Source organism: Diorhabda carinulata, chromosome 4 (genome assembly GCF_026250575.1).
Source record: "Diorhabda carinulata isolate Delta chromosome 4, icDioCari1.1, whole genome shotgun sequence".
NCBI lineage: Eukaryota > Metazoa > Arthropoda > Insecta > Coleoptera > Chrysomelidae > Diorhabda > Diorhabda carinulata.
In genome coordinates, this window is record NC_079463.1 from 27,476,122 (window position 1) to 27,502,812 (window position 26,691).

Genomic DNA, 26,691 nt, shown 5'->3' on the forward strand with positions numbered 1-26,691 from the left:
ATGATTTTTTACATCATTTAGGAAATTGAGAGAGGGATCCATCCTGCATGAACCACAATGATCGATAGAATAATAGAATTATTTGCACGTCATCTGCCAACTCCCGAATTTCTTGCATCAAGTCCGGGACACTATGTATACCAAAAAAGAACTAAAATTCACGAATTGCACCTAGAGTTGGATGAACCCCCACCGTATTTATCAGATTTTGTTTCCTAATCTTAAATTTTCATTTGCAGACGACGATGCAAATGCCTATTTTGAGGAAGAAGACTGCAATTATTATTTGGAAGGGTTAAAAAGATTACAGTATTGATGGGCTGAGTATATAGACTATGTAGAAAAATAAAAATGATTGTGGAAAAAAATATTTATTGTTGGTGGGAAACTTTTGAGACCACCCTTGTACAAGAAACGCAAAGTTTCAATAAAATGTGGGCTGCAAAGGTTTGATCAAAAAATAAAACAATATTTTAAACAAGTTATACCAATATATTTTCTTGTATGGATACAAATAGTTTACACCAAAACATCTAGACTAATCCTCTAACATTTCAATTCACCTTTTTTAAATAAATTTGTACTTCATAAAATAACAGCTCTTCAAGTTTAACAATGTGTCGCAAAAATATCTTTCCATTTTTCTTCCAAACTTTCAACATTACAAAATGAGCTTACGAATTACAAATTCAGACTTTTGACATTCATTTTTATATATATTAACATTAACACTAAGGAAATTAGCAGAACGAAGTGTATTTAGCAACACATCCATCATTTGCAAACATTTGGGCCAGATGATGTAGGTACAATAAAAATACTTCGAGATATTTTTTTTGTAGTAAATAAATGTAAACATAGATAGGAAGATATTTAGACGCTGAATGAGTTTTTTGTAGCGGTACCAGATGATGAACGTAATTATCAAAATATAAGTAGATTTTCAGATAATAGTAATATGGCAGCTTATTAGTTATAAATTGTTATGCTGAACACACTATTTACTAGGGTGTTTCATTCCCAAAATTCACCAAGTTTGAACTCTTAATATCAATTTTTAGTGTAATATGGAAAACAATGGACAATTATAGAAAAGCTTAAAGAGGAACCAATAGGAAACAAAATAGTTGTAAAATGTTTATATTGGTAATTATACATAAAGAGAAGAACGCCATAAAGCCTAATAAGAAAGCATAAGAAAAGAAGGGTAGTAAGACCTAGGTAAACTTGGTTAGAACAAGTAGTACAGGAAATAAGAAGAAAGGGGAACAACGAATGAATGAAGTAGCAAAGAGTGGAAACTAAAAACTCCAATAAGCTAACGCTTGAAAGAATTTGAAAAAGAAACAAACAAATAATTATAACAGAATGATGAGAAAAATATTTCATATTCGCTTAATTTACCGAAAGTATTTTAACCTGAATATATTTATTTTTGTTTGTTTTATATTTATAATCATGAGTATGCAAGAGAGTCTATTCTGGAATATAATCTGATTCACACACAAAAATTAGGAATTCAACTATAAACGGAGTTTGTTTTGCTTGGATCACAGACGTTTAAAAACGATATGATGTATAACAAACAATAGAAAACCTTGATCTACAAAAAAATTTAATATTTAAAAAACGAAGGAAAGATGGTATTTACCTAATAAACAAAGTGTCTTATTGATCTCGTTGATTATGTTTTTATTGTATATACAGCCTAGTAGTGTGGTAGTGTTAAAAATATTACTATCACGTATAAGTAGAAAGAAACTAAATACTGTAGTTATGTTTTCGTACATATTTGAATTGAATTTTCAAATAGGCCAAGCGCCAGAGCAAAAAAAGTCTTGAAAAATTTTATCGTTTTATCGAATATTTCGCGAACTGCGCATCGTACGACAAAAATAGTGGAGACCATTTTATAGATAATAATTTTTATGATCTTTTTTATTTGAAATTTTTTTTGTATAACTGAATAGGTTTTTAATTAGAGGCGCTCCTCAACTTTTTACTAAATATATAGTTAACGGTTCATGATAAATCAAATATTGTATGGAGCACTTACTTTAATTGAAAACCTAATCGATTTTCAAGAGGGCGGCTGACGCGGGCGCCCACTTGGATTCACATTCAGGGGACACCCCTAAAAATAATCAAAAACCTCGTTTTCTAGAACTGCAAAAAAAGTACCCGGCGCTCGACCTAACAACGATAAACAGGAACTAGATTCAAATATAGATACCAACCGCTTAGTTCTTCAATCAATTTAGAAATAATCTCCCTTAAAATTTAATTTCAATTATCAGCCTCAACCATATTTTCCCTTCTTTCATTAGTAGTCGATGAATTCTCTAAAAGATATATTTTTAAAAAATATGAAGTTGGTGCAATAATATCAGTTCTTTTAAAGTATTTATCACCTCTTAGTTTGGTCTAATAATGTCATAAAAGCATAAAAAATTTCATTGCAGTTTACAATAATTTCTTCAGTAAAAACAATAACGAAATATGTCTTCATTTATTTATAAACAACTGGCCAAAAATATTTGTTACAAAAAAAAGAGATCAATAAAAGTATGTTGAAGAGAGTAGAAAGAAACGCAGGAAAGTTGAGTGATGTATGTGTTGAAATAAAAATTAGGTTATAAAAGCACAGCTGCCAAAAATTCAAATCTTTTCTATATAATTGCATTGTAGCAGATCATCTTAGAAATTATTTTGTAATTAAATTAGTCTTCAAGTTCCTTTCACGTATTACAAATATTAATCGATATACTTTCACCTTTCTTAATCCCATTTCTATCAAATTCAGAAATTCAGATCGGAATTTGACGATATTATTTATACAGGGTATCTCGTAAACTATAGTCCCAGATAGCACATTTTGAAGATGACATTGTCAGCATTTTAAGGATATTTCAAAAGAATCCGTCACAAACGTTCAACATAGAATAAATTTTGTTAAATGTTTAATCAACTATTGGGCACGGTTTTTTTCGAAATACTTTTGTAGTTTTCGCAAAAAGTATACGATGGTAAATTAGGCTTAATGAAAAAGTATCAATATTTTTAATTCAATATATCGATATTTATTGATCTAATGCTGGTAGAACTGAAGGAACAGGGTCAGATGAAGCGTGAATATACCTAGTAAGTTATAAAGTGACAAAGAATTTATTTGTTGGTGATAATGTAAATATGAAGATATCTGAATGGCTGGGTCATTGAGGATTTTAATCCGAACAACCTCATTTCCCCTTTGCTCAACCGTTTTGCCAAAAAAAAAACTACTACAAATACAAACCCCTACGGATGTTAATTTATATTTTTACAATTTAAAATATGCTGTGGCAATCTCTCAATGTCTCCTAACCACCTTGCTCTTATTTTAGGCTTTTTGTATATTATCTTTGTGTGTACGTCTTTTCCAGATACTCTGACACCCTCATATGTAATCCTAATTTCAGTCCTAATATAGAACCGAAACAAATTTTTTTTAATAATCATTTTTCTTTCTGTTTCTTTCATCCAATAAATTTTCACACTTTAAATTGTGGAAATATAAATTTACATATATAGGGGTTAGAATTTGCAGTGGTGGGTTTTTTTTTGGACAAACGGTTGGAAAATGCTGAAACGAGTTTGGTCGGATTAAAATCCTCATTGACCCAGTCATTCAGATATCTTCATTTTTTACTTCATCATCAACCAAAAAATTCTTTGCCCATTTATAACTTACTGGGTATTTCCACGGCTCATCTGACCCTGTTCCTCCAGGTCTACAGTCGACTCTCATGCTGTCAAGACTGCACACGTTCCCTCCACATACCCTTACATACTCAACATTAAAGTTAACCTTTTTTTAGTTAGTTATTAATTGTATTTTGAACCGTGGGACGTGGATTATCGCCCGACGTTTTTGACTATAATTTCATTATTCATTTTATTAAAAGACATTTGAAGACTGTATGAACTACTGAAGTGAAGTAGGTGTTTTTCTTGTACAAATTTGACAATTACTTACAATATGTCTGTTTTTCTTACACACTTATGCACAGACCACCATATCGCAGGCTTACCAGAAAGGAATTTTCTGTTTTATCAATTTCCTATATCTGACGACACCAAGAGTTATATTTCTCAAATTTTTGTTTCAAAAATTTGGCTATTTAATAATTTTCCTTTAGTGTTACTTTTGATTTTCAATAGCTTATACAAGCATTTCATATTGAATTTATGGATTTTGTACTTGTCACCAAACGTACATCGAATTTCGTGATGGAACAGTTTATCGGAACATGAATTGTTTACAAAAAATAATATCTAGATGTTCTATTCAACTTAATATTCACCTTCCTACACCTCTCTACTAAAAATGATTTTTTTTAAAGCATTTTTTCTTAAAATGTCCTTCGGTTTACTCAATGTTTACCATTGTCAATTCTGAAAAGTTGTTAAATATTTACATAAACTTCTAGTTACACTAATGCGTTTATCAAGACTATACTATTTGAGAATAAACAGAAATTGCTCACTTAAATATTTCAAATAGTCCATAAAAGATCAATCAACGAATTTTTAACCGCTAATTAAAACAAATTTTGTATTTGAATATTAGTAGAGGACTAATTAGAATCACAGTTAAGTGATCGGCTTCTTGCAATTGTGATAAACATAGCTCTTGAGCTAAAACTGGAACTAAAATAAACATACAATATAAAATATTGAAAAAATGCAAACTCAGGTACATCAGAACCATGTCTCCGATTGATATGAAACAATTTTTTCCCGAATGCAGAATTTTACAAATAAGAAAATCAATATTAAGAAAAAAAAGGTTTCGATAACCAAGTTACTGAAGGTAAACTGGTTAAGTTTGGTGTAGTGGTGGTGTAAACAGGGTATTCAGTATGAATATCACCAACGTTTCCGAAAATACCAACTTAGTTGATTATTCAAGTCAGGAAAGTATCATAGAAGAAAAAAGTTAAAGAAATGCTGCCTTTTTGAGTAACAGTATGAAATTTATTGCAAACTAAAGATATAGAAAATAGATGCTGGAATGTAAGGCAGTCCTATAAGAACTAGTAAGAGATGGCTGTAAAAGCAGGCCGTTTGGGGACCCGATCACTCGGGCAATAGCGCCAGTAATTTGAAAGTAGAATGATTAAATTTCATATTTTTTTTTTAATTTGAATCTTTTATCTTTTCTATATCTGCAACTTCCATTATTTTGCAATAGTTTCAAATTAAACATGATCACAACAGACCCTTGGAATAAGCCTACTGGGGAAACCACGTTGAAAAAAGCGTGCTAAGTACACTACCTCATAGGTGCCGTAGAAACGTGTGCATATTATGACGATTACAACTTTTTGAATTATTCTCAGAAACAGTGGCTCGTAGAGAAAAAAGTATTGATACGTTTTTTGCAGATAATTTTAAGATCTAAAATTTTTGTCTGATGTATTTTTATGAGAAAACCTACAGTTTTACTGATAATCTCAAAAAAACATTCCTTTGGCTTTAAATAAAATTTTTTCCATACACGGGAATGATGGGGAAATTTTACATTTTATTTTCAATTATATTTTAAACAATTTTATTGATTTTCAGCTTGGTAGGAATTTATGTAACTAATGTCTAAATTGACCGGACTAATTGTTTAAATTCTATATCAAGGGAGCGTTTTTCATGTATCTGGCGTTTTACGAAGATGAAAACCCTAAACAACTAAAAAATCCCTTCATATACTATATTTTTTCAAGTAAAAGTCATACTTTTACTGACAATGCTAATAATAAAGACACGTCGTCATAAATTTTTTTTTTTGATTGACAAATGGCTTACAAATGCAACATTTAACTGATATTTGAAGGGAAAATGTTTTTTTTCTTCAAAAAACAAACTTTGCTTTTAAACTGAAGGTCATTTTAAGAACAAAAATCTTAAATATTAAAAAAAGTCTATAGTTAGGCTGTAAAAGCTAGGCACAGGTTATTAGGCGGTGGTTAATATAACCACCTAAACATTTCTGTTTTAAAATTTTACAACGGGACGAGGATCAACTATTTACATATATCTATAAATATTTGATAATGGAGTTTGAAGTTTTAACTTAGCAATTAAATAATGTAAGGTAAATTTAGATAGGTAGTATCATGAAGAACAATATCAATTGTTGAATTAGATAATACAACTCCTGGCAATCCATCAACTGTGAAAAGAAAAATAAATCCTAAAGCTCATAATGTTGCTGTGCCATAATTAATTCTTGATCAATGAAATGTTGCTAGTCATATAAAAACTTTAATTTCAGCAGGCACTGCGATAATTATTGTAGCTGATGTAAAATAAGCTCCAGTATCTACATCTATTGCGAAAGAAAATATATATTGAGCTCAAACAATATATCCTGAAAGACAAAAAGCCTTTTTTCTCTATTTTCTTGTCTGACAATATTGTAGATTGATCCAAATCCTGGAAGAATTAAAATATATACTTCAGGGTGTCCAAAAAAAAAAAACCAAAATCAATGTTGCTTTAAACTTGGATCTTTCAATAGTATGGTAATTGCACCTGCAAGAACTGGTGAAGATAACAGAAGAAGAATTGCTGTAATTACTACTGCTCGAATAAATAAAAGTAGATATGAAATATATTTTATGTGATGTGATATGCAATCTCGACCTGCAACCAGTATCCAAAGGATTTTAATTAAAAATGAATTATAAATCCTTAATCCGCTTTTCCTTTTACCTGGGCAAATATCAAATGAGGAATTTGATTCCACTTGTACCCGTTTACAATCTTTTCCTCAAGTTTTTTCTTCATGTTTTTTGATTTTTTCTTAATCTACCCTTTCGTTTTTTAACGAAGTTTTCTTATCATTTTTTTCGTTATGTATCTGTTATTTCCAAACCGATCCAGCTGTTTCCTATAATTAGAGGTTTGAGTTCATATCTAAAATTCATCAAATAATTGACATGAACATAGAGATCTTGCTAAAAATTTGATCAATCAATAATTTTCAAATGACCGATTTTTAAATATTGAAGTATTTTTGTTTAATTGCTATGTGGTAAACTCCATTAACAAATTAAATGCAATCATCTTTTGTGAAATAAAAACAATTTGCAGGTTTTAAAATATATACAAAATTTGAAAATGTTGAACATAACATAAGAAAATAATAAAAATTTTAACAATTTTATATCTCAAAATCGGAAACCAACAAATCATCGACGAAATCACACCTCAAAGTCAGACTTACCTTATATTCTAAAACTTTAAAAATTTTCAACTTTGTTATAAAAAAATAAAACACAACTCAAATCAGGAGTTGAGTGTCTCTAATTTTTCAATTTATAAGTTATCACAGTCAAAGATTTTTTTTGTTAATTTAAATTCAAATATTTCACAAAACCTACCCATTGTTTGTCACAGACAAAGAAAAACATTAAAATTCAAAATTTATTTTCATGAAACCTCATTTTTTGCAGTCTTAATCGATTAATTGGATAAATTTAGTGATACGGTTTAAATTTTAATCAAAATTTTATTCAAACCATCTTTTTCACGTATATATTAATTGACAAAAATATATTGACAATTGACCAGATATTGCGAAGCAAAAAACATTTTTCAGATATGTTTTAATTTGATATGTTATGATAATAATCTTTTATTCTTTAATTTATTATTTCTTAGACCTTTTATATATGTTTCATATATGGCATGTAAAAAATTCAAAGTCTCTTAAGTAAATGATAATTGCTTTAAAATTCAGTACAAGATTTTTTTTGCTAACAAATTATCGTTAAAAAATTAAAATGATTGAATAACGCTAAAACTAAATTCTTAAAAATAAAAATTTATATTGCGAAAATTTATGAACTATCATAAATGAAGGATTGAAAAAATAATAAGTTGATTCACTCAATCAATTTGATACATTCGCTTCTAAGTTAGGCGACAAATAAACTTCTATTCAACACTTTTATATCTCAGTCGATAAAGCCAATAAGCCAAACAAAAATTAGTTAATGTACTTCTTCTGGATTAAGTGGCTACTTAACTTGGAAAAAGAACTACAAAGGAATGTGGATCCAAGTCGACGATGACACCTGTTTATACACCCTCTAGTTTGAAGATGATCAGGTAATATGTGCAAACGATAGGGATGGCTCAGAATACAAAGCACGCAAACTAAGCGAAGAATATTGGAAATGGTGACTGCAGATGAATGTAGAAGAGACACAGTACTTGTGTTTAGTAGAGGATACGACCGACATACAACTATAAAACATTGAAATTATAGCGAGACGGAGAACTATAATGGAATAATGTGGAATACTTTGCTTACTTTTAAGAACTAGAAATAGATTGAGTTTCAAACAAGGTGAGTATCGTAAAAATTATAAGGAATTCCAGAGCTGGTATTCTAACCCTTGTTTCTTGATAGATGAAAGAGTTTTTGCAATAAGTCAATAGAAAAAATTCTACTTGATTTGCATCAAACAATACCTCGAGTTTTCATAAAGAAAAAAATGACTGAGGTGGTATTTGGATACAATTAATAATTGTTACATGGTAATCATGGTCCAAATATAACAAAATACATTAAAAAATTTACTTTAAAATTTAACAATCACATTCATTTCTAAATTATATATTAAAATCTGTGTTTTTTGTTTAAGGTAAAAAAAAACATTAAAAACGACATATATTGTTAAAACTGCAAAAAGAGGACAAATTTCATTATTCAAGCTAAGAAATAATGATTTTAATAATTTTTTAATGTGCACTTTTAGTACTGAAAATACCTCGCATTATTTCTTATCTAAAATTCACAGAAAAATTATCAACCTGACCTATGTTCTATCAGATGACATGTAGGAACAATGTTAAATTTTCAAATTTTTAAATTATTTTGGTTAGTCATAATGTATTTTAAAATATTCCACGCACATTTATTCTTAGAATAAATTAACATGAAATAATTTATGTTTAACCCTACTTTTCGTAAATATAATAATTAGACAGTTTTGATAATCAAAGCATCTTATCCTCATTCAATTTCATTTGAATCGAAAAACCCCTATTTTTGTTGTATTTAGTGAGATCCCTTCAACTGAGAGCAGCATTTTTTCTTCTAAAAATGTATTTACAAAGGTCGGTAAGGCAAGAGAAATTTTGGTCTATCTCAAATGAGTTTTGGTAGGTTTGGCTTTAGAAAATTGCTTTGTTCGCGGTAGATATCCTGAACATGTTCTGTTAGCAGATTCATCCGCAGTTTGAAATTGTGCTTACGCGGTTTTAAGAAAACATGTCCTGTGTTCGTGAAGCACAGATTTCTAATTCTGAACGGATTCTGAATACGTCCAAGTTATCCTCGGATGTTCATTCATACTTTTTGTAATATTTACCACGAAATAACCTCTAAACTATGTGGTTTTCTACGTAATTGTATTTCAAAAACGTGGCAGTTCACTTTAAACTTACAAATATCAAGAATAAACCTTTAGCCAGTTAATTATATACGTTTCCTAGATAGTTTTGCATTCAATTTACAATTTTAGATGTTCATAAATGGTTTGTAGAAGGATGTATGTTCAGAACACATTCTGAACAAAGCATGTGCCTTTGACACGCCTGGAAAATATTCAGAATACATTCGGAATGTGTCCAAATTATCTACCGTGAACGAAGCTAATAACGTTCCTGTCATCTTTAAAATAAGCAAGATTGGTAGAAAATGAAGCATAATAAACATAAAAATCCGATAATGGAATTAAATGGTAGTAATACGCCAAGATCCGGAAAGAATGTAAAATGAGATCGCCGGAAATATTTGTGAACTTTCAACTTTAATACAAAGATCCTCTGCATCGAATTGTTTAAAATTTGTTTCTCAGTACAATAGAAAAAAATTAATTCCGTACCATTAATTGATTGAGCAGAAAAATGTTATTAAAGAATTTTGTGGGAAATTTAATGCTATACAAAAAAAGGATCTAATATTTTTTCGAAAACTTCACAATTTGAATGATATTGTAGATTAAGTTTGATTATTTTGAGACATATTTAATTTTTGTTTATGAATTTTATAACTCGACAATAAAAAACTATTATAAAATGTACCATACAAATTTTTGTAGGAAATTGACTGCTTTATAAAAATGGTACCTTATGTTTTGGCTATTAAATTAAGTGTTCAAAAGATATTCATCATCAAATTTTCCTTTGTACTGATTTTAAGATTATTTGATTTAACCAAAAAGTTTCAATTATAAGTTTTGGGAAAATTCACACAAATTTTAAATTTTATCAACTGGGAAACTTCAAAATATTGTTTTTGTTTTCATTTCAAAAAATAAATTGTACACTATTTATCGCTAAATAATTATTTATTGAAAAAAAACAAAGCTTTCATTAGAAATATATTATATGTTTCAGTTCTAAGGGAAAAATGTCCAATTAGTTGAAAAAGTTTGAAAAAAACTGGATTATTAATTTTCAAACAATTTACATATATTTATATTGATAACAAAAAATAGAATTTTTCTGAAATTTGTAATTTCCTAAAAAAATGTTTATAATAATAATTTATAATAGTTTTTTATTGTTATAAAATTCACGAAAAAAAAATGAAATGTGTCTCATAATATCAAACTTAAATCTTCACTATCATTCAAATTGTGAGGTTTACGGATATCAGATACTTTTTTTTTGTAGAGCATTAAATTTCCTACAAAATTCTTAAAGGACATTTTTCTGTATAATCAATCAATAATGAGGTAGGAATTTGGTTCTATTGGGATGAAAAAAAGAGCTCATATTTGGTGAGAATTTTTTCATCTCAATTTTTTAAAAAAATTACCCCACCCTACTGAACACACTACCACTACTCCAATATTCCCTATTATTGGTTTGGTCCTTCAAGCCTTCCATAGATCGTTAGTTTCTCTCTGGCTTGAAGGATCAGACAGTATAATTGTGTGTAATGGTAGTAAACAGTATAATAGATGACCAGTACAATATGTGAAAAAGAAGGGTCACACTATACACAACAGTTTAACGTTAAATTATCAATCATTGTTCTGATGTCAACTGTCACAGCGACTGGTTATTTAATTTTTAATCGATATTATCAATAAAATTAGCTTCGATTAATCCAGTATTGATTAACTGACTTTCATTTTCGACAATATCGAAATCACTAGCTATATTAAAGTCCTTTTCGTGTGTGAGTTGTTCCGTAGTACCGTCTCTATTTATTTCAAAATCTTGAAGATAATCCAAACTTTCAGCAACGTCATCATTTCTAATCGGTTGCCCGTTCAACAGACAATCGCCGTTTATGTTATAAGTGAATGATCCATCATTGTTTAATGGTGTCGATGGGTAAGATCTGGAATTGTTGTAATTAATTTTTTGTGGTTTAATAAATGGCAATGGAGTATTTGGAACTGATCTAGACGGGATAATTTGCGGTAGAGTAACTTCACCACCAATGCTTTGAGACCGAGCCAATCTCTGATTCCCGAATTCATGTTGTGAGAAATCTATTGAATTGCTGTACAATTGGAAACCGAATTCTCTCAAATTTCCGTTACTAGATGTAATGTCCATATCGACGGGAGGATCTTCCAGAGAATTTAAAATGCGCTTCACGTTATCACTTTCTGAATCCGGAATGGGATCCACTTCAGAAAAATCATTATTTGTATTGGCGTAAACGTTATCCATAGGATTTATCATGTTATGTAGAGGTACAGATCGTGATCTGTAACCTTCTAAGTTTGATTCGACGTTTGATGTTAAAAATTGATTTACCTCTAAGGAACTGTCCGGTTGGACGTTGATATTCGCTACTGCGGTGTAACTGGGATTGTAAGGTACTTTGCTTGTGGAATTTAATAATTTTTGTAAAACGGATTTGTTATTGTTCAACATTGGACTAACCGGAGCAGACATCGGCAATAAATTCACACTCTGTTGATTTTCATTTGGAATTTCTAAAGTGAGATCTATTTCTCGTTTAATTCTTAAACTTTTCCTGTTTTCACTTTTGAGAATACTTGTAGTTTGATGCGCAGGTTTGTTTCTCAATATAGGTGTATTTCTGGGACTGACAAAAGGACTGGCTGATGTACTCGAACATTTAGAATGTATACCGCTTGGTGATTGTGGACCTGGTGATATAGGTGTAAAACTGAAATTTTTTCTTCTAGTGTTTGGACTCGGTGGTACGGAATCTTCAGACGCCGGTGTTTCAAAGCTAACCCTTCTTTTTACGTTAACTGGCGCATTAGGGGGTTCATGTTGGGTCAACGAATGGATATAAGAGAGATTGTTTTGTACTGGCAAATTTATTGAACAAGTATTAGCAAAAGGGACCGCTTTGTGCTCTGTTACCCTGTTTTCCAATATAGGAGGTTTAGTATCTACGATATTTTGAACTAGTAGCTGTCTTAGGGTGGACAATTTTGATGTATCTTCTGATTCATTTGATTCCGTAATATTATTATTATTATTATTACTGAAGTACTTGGACAATTCTTCTTCATGCTGGCTATTATTTGTACCTAAGATAAAAAACGTATTATTATCTACTTGTTATAGTTTTTTATACATTCGTTATAAATGTGTATGATTTCAATATGGATTTTTTAGTCGTCATTTTAAAATGATGTCCTTACAAGGACCAATAAAGTAACTAACAAATAATGATTTCAGTGAAGAACAATTTTAGTTATTATCAAATATGAAAAGTCTATTGGGAATATCAGGAATAAATTGGGCTGATTACAGATGTTGGGAAGGTGAGGAAAATAGGATTTTTTAAAAGTAATAAAAAGACACCGATATTAATCAAGTTTATAAAATGGAGCAAGAGAGAAGAAAATTTAAAAGTAGTAATATTTGGTACAAGGCGAATATTTTTAAAAGACCCTGAGTAACAGGAGAGGACTAAAGAAAATGGGAAAAACACATACATGAGAAATGACAAAATAAATACATGGATGTGTGTATGAAAGGAAAATCTCCGAATAGAAGAAGATAATTTAATAACAATGAAGACGCTGAGGGAAAAGAAAAGTTAAACATGATTTCCAAGGAAGTTGAAAATATAAGAGTAAATACAAAAACATTCAAAATAGGGATATTTTTCAAAAAACTAATAGAAAAAGATATGGTGGGACGGATAGAGACGAAAATGGGTATAGTAGAAAATTGCAATAAGCGGAAAAGTACTACAAAGAAATTAGAAATTAAGTTGGAGTTTCTGAAGGCAACACTCACATTTATATTGTCTGGCGTGTTTCGATAACCAAATTATCGTCTTCAAAGTATTAAGGTAAACTAAAACTTATCAACTTGACCTACCAATTCATACTAAATGTAACCACCAATGAACTTCTACCACCACTGCCTTCTAATATCTTTACTCAGCTATCTCACGCAATTTCACTTTACGATGAGATTAACTAATTTGTGGAGTTTTTTTTATATTTTCTGGAGTAGCCACCTCAATTGAACGATCAGAACGTTCACCATCATCGGTGTTTGTACGACCACCTTTAAATTCAGCAAACCAATAACAAATTATTCTTTACGACAGAGCAGAGTCCGAATAACACTTTTGAAGCCATTGCTGATCTTGTATAGTATTTTTTTCATAAGGAATCAATGATAAATTAACACTCGAAATTGTTTTGAATCCATTGATTTGAAAATAACAAAAGTAGATTCACTGTTAGACCTTTTGATATATTTGCTTCTAAATGTTCTTGATTTTAGGTCTCTTCTGTTTTAAAATTAATTTTTTTAATAATGAAATAAGTCGAAACTTCAATTTTTATCTTTCTTATAAAAATTATTAACAAAAACTAATTTTAAAATAGAACAAACCTACAATCAAGAACATTAATCAAGGAACACTAACTCCGATATTTCCTCCACCCTTGCCCAACATCGTATCCATACTAGACTTGCAATCGATTTCAATAGAACCAAAACCATCTCCCCACTCCGCAACAGGCAACTTGGAAACCCCTTAATCATCCACTTCGCTCTAATACTACTCCGGTCCACAATAACATTTCCTCTGAAACCCTCAAGAAGCCGATCTCCACACATTTTTTACTTCTCAAGTTAGATCAAGTCCACACACAAGACACACACGGTTCTCAACTAATTTGATAATAGTTATGGAAGTTAGATAGGTTGGTCAATTGGTTACGTCATTCTCTTTTCTTCCATAACTAGAACTTTTCCTATACAACTACATACTTATCAAGTGTTCTATAAATGTTTTGAAACTGTTCTGAACAACACACATAGAATGGGAGGGAATTGGGCAAGTGGTCTAGAAGTAGCTAGTGATTAGAAACCTGTCAAATTTTGAAAGTGTTCCAAATGAAATCACAATTCTTGATTTTTATCAATAAATATTTGCAACCACAGTGTGTTAGTATCATGTTCCAAGTTCTTAGATCAATTTTCCAAAAAAAAAAAATCGTTACATTTAAAATTGACAAAAATATGAAATTCTTATAAAATTACCTAAATACTCGTCCATTGCATCTTTGGAGACGTTGCTGATGCTGTTGAGTCTTTCTCTGGTGAGGGGAAAATCACATTCTTCATCACTGTTGCTTTCCTTAATTCTAGCTATATCATGTACATTATGTTGAGATCTATTTTCAGCCTCCGCCTCTGGCTGCGGCTGTGGGTTGTACGACGCAATATCACAAGGTTGCAGTCTGGGCCGGAGCGATTTGTACTTTTGCTTTCTACTTGATGTGGACATAACATTACAAGACTGATTGCTTGGTGATGGATGAAGTTTCGATATTCGAACCTTATTGGTCGTTATCACCAACTGTGAATCCTACAACACGACAATCAATAAAAATGGAGAATAACTGAATTTTTGTATTTTTTAGTGATAAGACATAATCTTCTATTTATACTTCACTAGTAATTCGCTTCAGTTTCATTTGAGTGGTACGTTCACATTTTTGTTTATCATAAGTCACATCAGTGTTATGCATAGAATACGTGGACAAAATTTAAATTAAATATAGTAGTAGAAATGTGTACGAGGATGTATTGATATCTAGTTAGCGTAGACCAGTTCCATGCATAACAAAATATTGCGTTACCATAGCAACGAACAATAACTTATTAGAAGTGTCAGTGTAAAGTTTGACGTCAAAAAAGTGAAGGAGAGTTAAGCAATAAATTAAAAGAAAAAAGATGTCAATTTGGACGTGAGAAAAATTGCTACAAAATGGATCCCCAAATGCTTGAATGTTGACCAAAAGCAAGGGTAGAAGCATCGCGTTCGATCGAATGGAACCTCATATGCCTAGGTAATGTAAATGTAAAATTAAAAAAAAATGTTTTCTCCAAGAATATCAACATACTAGGTATTAAAAACGTAAAACAATACAGAGTAACCTGCTCTCTTGTATGAAAATGTCAACAACTACACGAAGTTTTGCGTGACTTAATTTAACACTTTCTGATTGGTGATCGCAGTCACGGGACTCTTAATCCCAATTTTTATCGAATATATTTTTAAAAAATAATAATAATCATTAATTTTTATGAGGAATAGGCTGTATTTGATCTACGTCCCTTCATTTATAATTAGAAACTATAGATAAAAAAATTCGTTATTAGTGGATACAAGCGTATTATATTAAGTGAACTAGATATTTAATTTAAAAAGGAAAGTCAAAGTATTAAAGAAATTTGTTTAAAAAAATCACAAGGATAATTACTTGATTAAAAATCATAGTAAATATACACACTACATAATATTTCTTCTGGTAAACGAAAATATCAAAGAAACTAGTACTAATAGTTGAATAGAAATGTAAGACAACAGAATATTTCAATAATAGTAACACTGGCAATAAACGAATTTGTTTTCCTTACATAAAACACAATCACGAACCCTAATTGTTTGATAATTGAAGGTTTTCTCAAGAAAAATCAGAGATATAAACCAAAATAGCCAAATAATTAAAAAAATGATTATAGCACAGTGTCTGGAAGGCAACGTAGCAAGAAAGACATTCATTCATATCGCGTATCCATCAAACACCTAGCGTGAAATTGTAAACGATGTTGTCATGTTTCTTGTTACTTAGTATAGAAATCTCATACGAATAATTCGTAAAATGAAATTATAATTTTATAATGTACAGTTTAATTTTAATATTAATCAAGTTAAATAACTATTTTCTATAGATTTCAAATGATACTAAATTTTATTTTATTTTTTCTCGATAAATTTATACTGTTTGTAAATTTGGCTACATTGGGTGCTACAGTTGCTTTAGCATAGAAAGTGGAAGGGTCAATGATGGCTCATTCTAGAAATGTGAACAATTTGGTCTCTTGTGTTATTAGGTCTGTGAAATTTACTAGCTAAATTTTTTTAAAAAATACCGTTCTCTCACGGGTTTTTGATAAATCTCTGAACGTATTACAATAATTACGCAAAATAAAATTGCAGCGCTTTTTCTATAAAGAAATTTAGACTATAGAACTTGAAATCTCGAACCCAACTATCTCCATCGCCAATAATTTTACTTTAAATTATGCATTTTCAATGAAAATTCGAGTCGTCATCTAATGTTTCTTCCAAGTTAAAGCTTTGCTGGTGATTTCCCACAAACCAGTGGAGTGGATCTATATATGAACAAAACTGGCGGACCTTTGCATACATGGGGTCTGGATCGTCAGCCATGATTTTTAATCTATATTTAAGGGTCTGAACATTACGTTCAGCCAGAGCTTTCGTGACTGGATGACCCAGCGTAATGAGTTTTTGAAAAATCCCACTCTGGGAACAAAATCGTCACTAAAAACTACGCAAGCGCGGTATCATCTTATTACTGTTTCTAATTTTATGAAGACACTGCTTTCACCATGACAGTCACAACATATACTGGAAATTGTGTTTAGCCGTTGATTCGCTTTCTTATACGACTCCGTACCTGAAAAGCTTCGTCAGGTGGGCAAGTAAAGTCTGTACAACTGGCTTCAGCTTATTCGTCATCGCCATATTGACCCCTAAGGCACGAAAGTGCCTTACAACTCTCTAAGTATACTATACCAGACACTTATTGATCAATTTATAAATAGCGTACAAATGTATTATATACTTATTTGAGAAAGCACTACAATTAAATATAAAACTAAACCATTTCACAAATGTATCCTATTTTATATAAGTTATGTATTGTTTATATTATTGAATGAATTCTGACCTGTCCCGTAGGGCCCACAACGCCGCTGTCTACTGCCGGCTTTTGGAAACTGTTAAAGTCAGGTAGCTGAGTGAAATCTAGTGATTTATCACAGATAATTTTAGCCTGAGTTGGGCTCGTGCTGCTACTGCTGCTGGTCGTGCTGCATTCTCCACTTGCTAAATTTATACCGCCATTGGTCGATGTCGGCGAAAAATTGTTAGTAACATTTTGAGCGGGAACGCTTTGTGAACGGGATTTTTTTATACTAGGTTTTTGTTCCGATTTCGGTGACTGAAAAAAAAATAAATTTCATTCATTAAATAGAAGTAAAAACTTGATACAGTAATTATTGTTAGTTACCTAGAAGCTTTTTTAGTATAATAATCTTGATCATACAATTTGATAATTAAACCTTAACTACTAACTTATCAAATATGAAACATTGTCACTAACTTCCATAGTTTTGGTATATGAACTATTTACTTGTTCTTGGAATTATTGCAGGAGTAAAAATCATCCTTAGAAATGAAATAAAAACTCATAGGCCAGGGTAGATAATTTTTGATATAACAGTAGAATGAAACCCATTGGAATCCCAGGGGAATATGATAAAAATGAAAGGAAAAATAAATCACAGACGATCTGAGTTCGTAAAAGTGGGAAGGGGTGGGTTTTAAGAGAGAAAAATGGTTTATCTCTACTACAAGTCCTACAGAAAAAAGTTAAATAGTCAAGTTTACAATTTTTTCTCATAACCTCAAAATTTATGTGAAAAATTCAAATAACCAAGTTTTTGGTTTTTTTTTTATTTTTATCTTTCACAAAAAATTTTTTTCTACGTAATTTGGCGAAAAGTTATGTCTAAAATACATTGTAATTTATTTGATTTAAAATCTTTATTTTTCACCTTATTTTGAATTAATATCAAAAAAGCCTTATTTTCAATCGAAAATTGTCGCGTTAAAATATTAGCTTTTTTTCAAAAAGTCGGTGTGCTTTTTGTACGTTGAAATCTCTGCTTTCTGATGGTTTGAAAAAATATATACATCACTATGGTAAATGTTCTCAGAAAATGCAAAAAAAATCGAATTCGAATTTTTTTTTAATCATTTACAATTTCACCAAAAAATGTGACACCAATTTTTTTCAGTGAATAAGCACGCCGACATTTTAAAAAAAGCTGATTGATGCAAGAATTTTCGATTAAAATTACAATAAATTTTCACCAAATTTCGTAGAAAAAGATAAAAATAAAAGACCAAAAACTTTTCACACAATTCTCTCTTTGGATTTTTTTCTATTCGTAATAATCTTCTTTGATTTTATTTTATAATATTAGATATATCTTCCATATTAAATTCTAAATTCCTTTCTCTAACCTTCGAGTTCCATAATATACCTTTCTTATTCCTTCGACAACAAATATCTCATACCATATTAATTAAATCATCTATAATCATACTTATATATCATATTTGTCCCAACAAGCAATAAATCCATTTTATCACTCTTTTTCATATAAATAATAATAACTATTTCATATATTTATCTCCATTTCAATTCAATTTCATAAATTTTCATATTTTGTTTATTAGTCTCTACTTATTTCCAATATTATCTAATATTATTTTAATCTATGCAGTTCCCCTCTTCTTCTATAAATTAATGAAAATCTTCCTATCACATCTTTCCTTTTTGCCACATGTTTTAAGTAAGTATGCTCTTTCCATTAGTTAAGATTTTCCTTTTGCTGTTAGTCTCTTCACATTATGAAAATTTTATACCTCCATCTCTGCTTAATATTTTCAGTTTATGTTAAATTTTATGTTCAATTTTTTCTTCATTCTTATTGTTCTAATTACATCACATTTAATAAATTTTAATTTTAGGTAATCACAATAACCATAATAAATGATAGATTGGTAGCACATGAGAACCTTGGTTTAGTTTATTAGAATAATTATTCAAATGTTATTAACTATTTTCTTTTAAAGTGTTGTTAAATGTTATTAATTGGAGATTTTGACCTTATTATTAATCTGTTATCTTTTTATTATTTTTTCAAGAATATGGAACCTATTCTTATTTATATTTATCCTAATCATATATCTTTATTCTAAAATTTATCTATTTAACTAATTTATTTCTATTATCTTTATTCTAGTGCTCATAATATTTCCTTCTTTTTTCCCTTTAGCTAATTTCCAGAAGCATATCATCATAATAATTGACTACTTACACAACAGTATTTCTTATTTACTTTTGATAACTCTCGACATGTAAAAATTTTTATAATTTCGGTAACTAACAACCTTTTTTGCCGCCTTTTATAGTCTTTTTCAACTATTGTAATTTTTTTATAATCATGATCTTTTATTTTATCTGTTTTATGTAATATACGGGGAGTATTCCCGTACTTCCTTTTTTGTTTTACATAATTATATGGTTACAAAATTGACAATGTAAGATTCAATATTAATTTATAGGTTATATATGATTATGTTATTATAAACATTAATATTGATTCCTTTATTTTCATCATTAATTTATGTATATACATCATCTCTATTTAACATTATTATAAAGTTATTAATTTTGCTGAAACAGTGTGCCAAATATAAAAAGGATTCTTCTGTTTTTTTATTATGCTACCGTTACACTTCATTAAAATATATTTTAACAGTTTTCATTTGAAAATGATTTACATTCTTCTTCAAAAGCCTTATTGTGATCATTTTCGATAGGGGGTTTCTTCTACATATTCATCTATGTAAGTAGCACTAATGTCACTCACACATTCATTAAGCTATTGTTGACAACTGTTCTTTAATTTATTTATTTTATAGAAGAGTGTGGCTTAATGCAAAGTTCTGTTTATGATGAGATAGGAAGATCGTTTTATCAAATGTATAAAGAAGAACCAACGTTTTGGAGAAAAGGGCCTCCCTCAAACTTACTGGAGGGACTAGACTTAGCTCTATAACATAGATAAACTAGAAATTACAGAGATATACATGCTACAACTAGGAGAATTGGCCGCATATACGGAAACTGGAGTAAAAATTTAACATTTTTAAGGGGTCAAGAGGCTGCGATGAAAAAATTTTAGATGTAATGAAAGAATACAATAAATACTCAATAATTTTCACAGATGCTTCACTAGACAAAAGATTGCTCGAAGAATGGGCAACTTCACTCCAATTTGTACGGCAGAGATGATTGCAATTAAAGAATGTTTAAAATAAATTATCTATGAACAGGAAAAAATTATAATTGTTTCAGATTCAATGGGTGTCTTGCTTTTAAATTAATGGCTAAAAATGATAATATCACTCTATATACTATACAACTAATTATGTCTAATATGGAAAATGGAAAAGACATCAATTATCAATAGAATGAGATCAACACATTGTGGCACTCCAAAATATCTGTATAAAATATATGTTAAGGAAGATCCTCACTGTGACTGTGGACAATTAAGAGCCACATGTTTCTTGGATGCACAATTAGATCATCTCAAAACGATAAATTACACAAATAACTGCTCAAGTATAATCATTTATTCGTTGCTTATGGTTTCAGGGTCGAAGTGTTGCTTTTAGTCAAGTACCTAATACGAAATGGCTTAGGACTCTAAGTAGTCATTAGGCGTTTATATCCAATTTTGAAATGCATGGCTTAGCTTATAATAATTTTAAAATGGTAGGTAATATTTTTACTTTCATAGAAGCTACTTTCTAAAGCTTTTTTTTTACTTCCAGAAAAACTATTCCTACTTTTGAAGGGCACGAAGCCCATGGTAAACTCTTTAAGTAAACTGGTAACAAGCAAACACATATCTTGGATTTATGTCATTAGACAAAAGGCCAATAGAGAAGAAAAAGAAGTATATGCCTTTGAGAGGGTAATCTATATTTCACTGAAAATATCTTGAAAACCAGGTGATGCATCACAATCTACTTTAGGCTATTGTATGTATGAGTGAATGTAGTAGGATGATGGATTATGTAGAACAATGATAGTAATTCAAAGGGAGGGATCATTCGACGAATCGTATCAGGTAGTGTCGCCACTGAGATACCATATCAATATGCAGTGGCAAGATGATGTTACAAATGTTAAGGTGAGTTCAATATATGACAAACACAAATGAAACTCTTTGAAAATAATCAAAGTAGAATGCGAGAAACAGAATATGACATAATAAGCCTGAGAGAATACTCAAATTCCAATACTTCAAGAGTTGTAACAAAAATAAAATGGAATGCATACCTGCGTTCTTTTCTTCCTATCTCTCCCTTCGTTCTTTTGTTGGATCTTTCTTTGAAGCTGAAGTTGCATTTCTCTATGCTTTGATTCTTTTGCATTGCCATCATCTGAAAAAAAATGAATTTTATAAATTGGAACACACAAATATATCTACCAACAAAATTAAAGCATAATTTGTTAATTGGTTTTGATAAAACTTTCAGGTTTCTTCCGGCAAAATTTTGTTTTTGCCCAAAATTTCTACCTCACATAAAGTAATTTTTTTCAAGATTCATCAATATCAATACTTTTTGATTTCGTACAAATATATAAATTTTCTACAAACCAATAATTTATTTTAAAATGATTTGGTCCAAGTACGCGATTGTAACTTAAAGCTTTAAAATGAATCATAACTTAATGAAAATGAACCTTAACGTTCTTAAAATCAGAATATTACCCCAGAAAGGGTACTGCAGCTATTGAGTAGATTCAATAGCTTCTCACAGAGTACAATTGGCATAAGAATTCCTTGTTGTACAATCATCAATATCTAGAGCAACAAGAAGGTTCCAAGACACGGGAATAAATCAAAGAAAGCCAGATCAGGACCGTGAGCGGTGGGCGACTAACTAATGCTAACCAGGACGAATTTTTGGAACTTCAAATGTTAAGACAAAGGTTTGTTGCATCTACTGCGCTACACCAAGATTTTGTGTAGTACCATCAAGTAATGATGTAATAAGGAAACAACTTTTATTTCAGGCCAGACCTCAGCTAATTGAAGAACACAACTACAGTTTGATAGAGATCATTTGTGCTGGGAAAGCCACCAGTTGTGTTGGTTGAATCGAGATTTTGCCTACTTGGTGTATCCCAATATAGAGAAGGATCACATTGACATGACGATTATTGAAATAGTTAATCTTAATGGTCCTAGGTATACTATTTAGGTATTAGCACCAGTCTAACCTTTTGCTTCCATTGTAGACAAACGTTTTCTATGCTTGGCTACACATTGCAAGAATCGTCTAAAATTACACTTAAAAGAGCCAGCTCACAGCTCGACCACAATTTACATGAGTTATCTCTAATGGAATATTCTTGAACAAACTGAAATTAGGATAAAACATCCAACACATGCCCAGATTCATGCCAGAAGTGGACCTACATGCTTTTTTTTCTAATTTTTTTTTCAAATCTCTTTATTTCCTACAATAATGGTGGAATAGAAAAATATATCAATTTTATATTTGCGTTTTAATTTCTTTTTTCAAATTCCATGTAATGTTCTCAATCTAAAATATTAGTAAGCAACTGCCAATAAGTGATGATGTATCCACACTAGATCAATTTACTTTCTTTGAAATATGATAAACTTACCTTTCAACGGATATATTCCGGCAGAAGTAATTTTGGATGCAGCATCAGATGTTGTTCCGACAAGGTGATTTATAATTAGATGGTATGCTAAAGATTGTATAGAGGAAAAATGTTGATTCAACTTCTTCTCTGACCATTCTTTAACAATTAACCATGCAGCAGAAGATATACTTGTTTGACTGAATGGAATTTCTGTGGACTTAAAATATATAATTAAAAAATAGATATAAGTTGCTATAAAATTGAAATATGATAATTCCCATTCTAATAACAAAGACATGTTACTCCTTTTTGCTAGTGTACATATAATTTCCTATTAGAAGAAGTCCAATTTTAGGCCAATGTTAATTAAGAGATAAATGATCATTTATAATAGAACAAAACATTTTTCTGGTCGATCTGTTAGATAGAAATGGTTTTAAATTTTGTTCTTTAATATATTTCGACAGAAAAAATGACTGATTCTTCTTTGACATTATTTTTCAATTATCAAGTTTGAATATTTTGCTTAACTTACCAATGGCTTATCTGTCAAATCTGGTAGAAGAGGTGGTTTTAATTTTGCATATCTTCTTAAACCAGAATAACAATATCTTGAATTTCCTCTTGTACCTAGTCTCCTGGCTCTAACTTTAGGATAAACTTGTTTCATAACTTTTCCAAAATCAGCTTGTGATAAAGGTTTGATACCATTGTTTGCACAATAATTACTATAAAAAAAGTCAAAACATTAACAAGATGGTTCAGAATTGAGTACATTAATTTCTAGAGCTGTATATGCAGAAATAATGATAACTGTATTATATACGCTTTTCTATAAAACCAATAACAAGTCAAATAGAAACGCTTTAATTGGTAAGTAAGGAACCATATTTTTCATATTTTGGGAGTGATCTCATTTGACCTCCTACCCTAAACTATATAGTACCAGGGTACTTTTGGAAGCTATGTGAGGGTTATTAAGTTACTTTGCCCTCTAAAACTACCCTAAATATACATAGTATGGGTTAATTGGCGACACGAAAGTAATTGCCCCAATATGAATCCAAATATGAAAGCTAGAAGATATTTATGTTGGGATTTCTAGAACTGTTGGTGATATTAATGCAAAATACACTGTTTTTGCTACCACTACATTAACATTCACAATTACACTATCTTTTGTTTTCAGAGATTAAAAGTAGACTAAAATTTTTGTAGCCTCTGAAGACAATAGCTTTGTTCAAGTCTCAGACAGTGTAATTATTAATAAAAGAATTTCCTATAGTAATCGTTTTTGTCACAATTCGACAGGAGAAGGATTATTCTGAACTCAATAAAAGCACAATATGGAAACTTTTAAAAGAAATAGGTTTTCGCTTGAAAAAGCATTTTAAAAAATCGATTTTAATAGAAAAAAATGATATTGTTGCATGGAGAAGAAATTCCCTTAGGACCATAAAAGAAATGACAAACCAAAGAAGAAATATATTGTATTTAGATAAAACATAGGTCAATGAGGGTTTACAGGTATGATAATAGTAAACTTCGGCAGTTAAAACGTTTTTGTTAAAGGTAGTTTATTGACTTTTAATCTACTCGTTCCTGTGACTAACATGAGGACATGAATGCTGATGTTTGTAAAGATAGATTCAAAAAATTTATAAAATAGTCCAGAAATACATTAACAAAATAACGATTGTTATCAAACAACTTACAATACAAAAAAAAACAAATTACATTGGTGATCTCATATAAAATGGAGAGTTCCCATACGGCTGCAAGGGGAGTCGCTCCGCGATCCTGAGAGAGTTTGTTCAGCGACCTCCAGTGGAGCCGCAATTTAATTTTTTTTGAGTTGGGCAGATTTATTTTTTTTTTTGATGGTTCCAGGCATTTTACGGCAAGGTTTAACATTTGAGACAAGTGTGACATTCTCATGGGTGAATATACAAGATTTTTATGTCACATTATTTTTTATAGATGTCAGTGTTTATGATTGGACAAGTCTTAAGTAATGTCTATATATATATGCATATGCCCATGCCAATGGCCCACCTTTCACTAAAAGGGTAACAGATAATTCTCTTACCCTTGCTGTTCCAGCACTGGCGACAGCAGCTGTCTTTCTACTAAGGAAGGAATTTATTTTATTGTTACACAGGGTCAAGTCAAATCCATAATTATTACACTGTTGACAAATTATTAGAATGCTGACATCAATGACGAAAAATTTGTCACCAAAAATCACCATTTATTACACCTTTATACCTATATAACCGCTATGACACAATGTTCTTCATACCTTGTGAAAAAATGAGCATTTTAGAAAAAATTGAGCTTTAGTACCTTTGGCTGTTTAGAAGTTATAAGCAAGAACAATTGGGTGGAAATAAAAGTGTACACCCAATATATTCATTATATTTATACAAATGTTATTTCAATAAAAAATATTCGAGGAATAACTTGAAAAAATATTTGAACAGTCTACTAAAACTGATCTGCCTATTGATTAGGAATGCTTCTTCATTTTATTACTCTCATCCATAAAAATGTAATTAATAGACCAATAGTCTAGAAGTCTATAACCTAATTGTTTATTTTTGTTTTTTTCTCTTTTCTTAAATTTTATTTAAAAGCAAAGTTAAATTTTTTATTAGTCAAGGCATTATGATCAATAGAAAATAAAAATTTTGTTTTCAATTATTTGAAAAAAATGTGCTTTGCATTTGCATGTATTCATTCAATGAAGCACTTTTTATAATTAACAGTGTTATTTATATTAGTTAACACATACTCAAATGACCTTGTGTTGGTTATGATATCAAGGTTAAGTCAATTTTTTATGTATGAATTGAGAAAATTAAATGTATACATTATCTAATTATTATTGACCTAATACAATTGACTTACTGATACTCATTGTAAACTTCTTGCTTTGGTAATGATATATCAGGATCTTCTTCTAAATGTGTTTTTATCCAAGATATTGTTCTTGTTATCTCTGATCTACTACCAAGAGGATTTAAGGGCTGTCTAAATGGATCAAGTGCATTTGTTACCTCCGACGGCAACTTCAAGAAAAAAAGGAATTTTTCGACTTGAGATAGGGGCTTAATTTGTTCCAAAATTGAATGTATTGTTTGCTTTTCCTTCTCACTAAAAAATAAAAACATTCAATTTCAACCATCAAAATTGCAATAAATGTACTTTTTAATAATCTAGTTATTAAAACATGAAGGTAGAGTTTGTTTATTTTAACAGATGGTGGGCTATAAATAAATTAATCAATTATCACTAACCTAATTGTGATGTTAACGGTGCCTGCATCTGTGCAAGGTTCATTTTTAACAAAATCTTTTATATCATCTTTATCAGACATCGAACATTCCCCGTCTTCTCCATTTTTTTCTGTGATTCCATTGTTTAAACGATTTTTAATTCTTTGGAGATCTGTCGGTTCAGATTGATATTTAGCAGTCCAAGTTTCATGATCCATGTCACCGAATTCAATTCGGTTATATTTAAAGGTTTTTAATAAATACTGCACAATATTTTATCACTTTTACAGCCCAAACAGCTCTTTCGCACCGGAACATTTTATTGTCAACTCAAATCAGCTGGTCCCCAATGGACGACGAACTTGGAAATAGGCAAGTCAATTGTCATATGACGTTCGGACATTGCTACCAACTAATAGGTTCTGATATAATGCCGCCAACTTCTAGACATATCTATATTCTAAAACATAATTTTAAATAGATACAGTCAACATAATTGTTATTTTAAATAATGAATTTAATTGGAATTA

General features: G+C 30.1%; 1 protein-coding gene across 1 annotated transcript; it reads right to left on the reverse strand.

The window, feature by feature from the left end:
* Window positions 1-471: 471 nt before the first annotated feature.
* LOC130892310 (uncharacterized) lies at window positions 472-26,551 on the reverse strand. Its single transcript, XM_057797671.1, has 8 exons — window positions 26,183-26,551; window positions 25,794-26,039; window positions 23,419-23,611; window positions 22,902-23,100; window positions 21,543-21,646; window positions 17,286-17,558; window positions 14,563-14,890; window positions 472-12,581 (listed from the first exon to the last, which is right to left on the reverse strand). Exons 1-8 carry the CDS (start codon window positions 26,377-26,379, stop codon window positions 11,131-11,133), a joined length of 2,991 nt encoding a protein of 996 aa, XP_057653654.1. The 5' UTR covers window positions 26,380-26,551; the 3' UTR covers window positions 472-11,130.
* Window positions 26,552-26,691: the final 140 nt, after the last annotated feature.

What these genes read in the sequence shown, in the direction of transcription:
- LOC130892310 (XM_057797671.1), bottom strand. Translation starts at nt 26,379, where the DNA reads ATGGATCATGAAACTTGGACTGCTAAATATCAATCTGAACCGACAGAT. An exon ending in ACCGTTAACATCACAATTAG is followed by an intron (nt 26,040 to 26,182) that starts GTTAGTGATAAT and finishes TTTATTTTTTAG; the next exon opens with TGAGAAGGAAAAGCAAACAA. An exon ending in ATAGGAAGAAAAGAACGCAG is followed by an intron (nt 17,559 to 21,542) that starts GTATGCATTCCA and finishes TTTTTTTTTCAG; the next exon opens with TCACCGAAATCGGAACAAAA.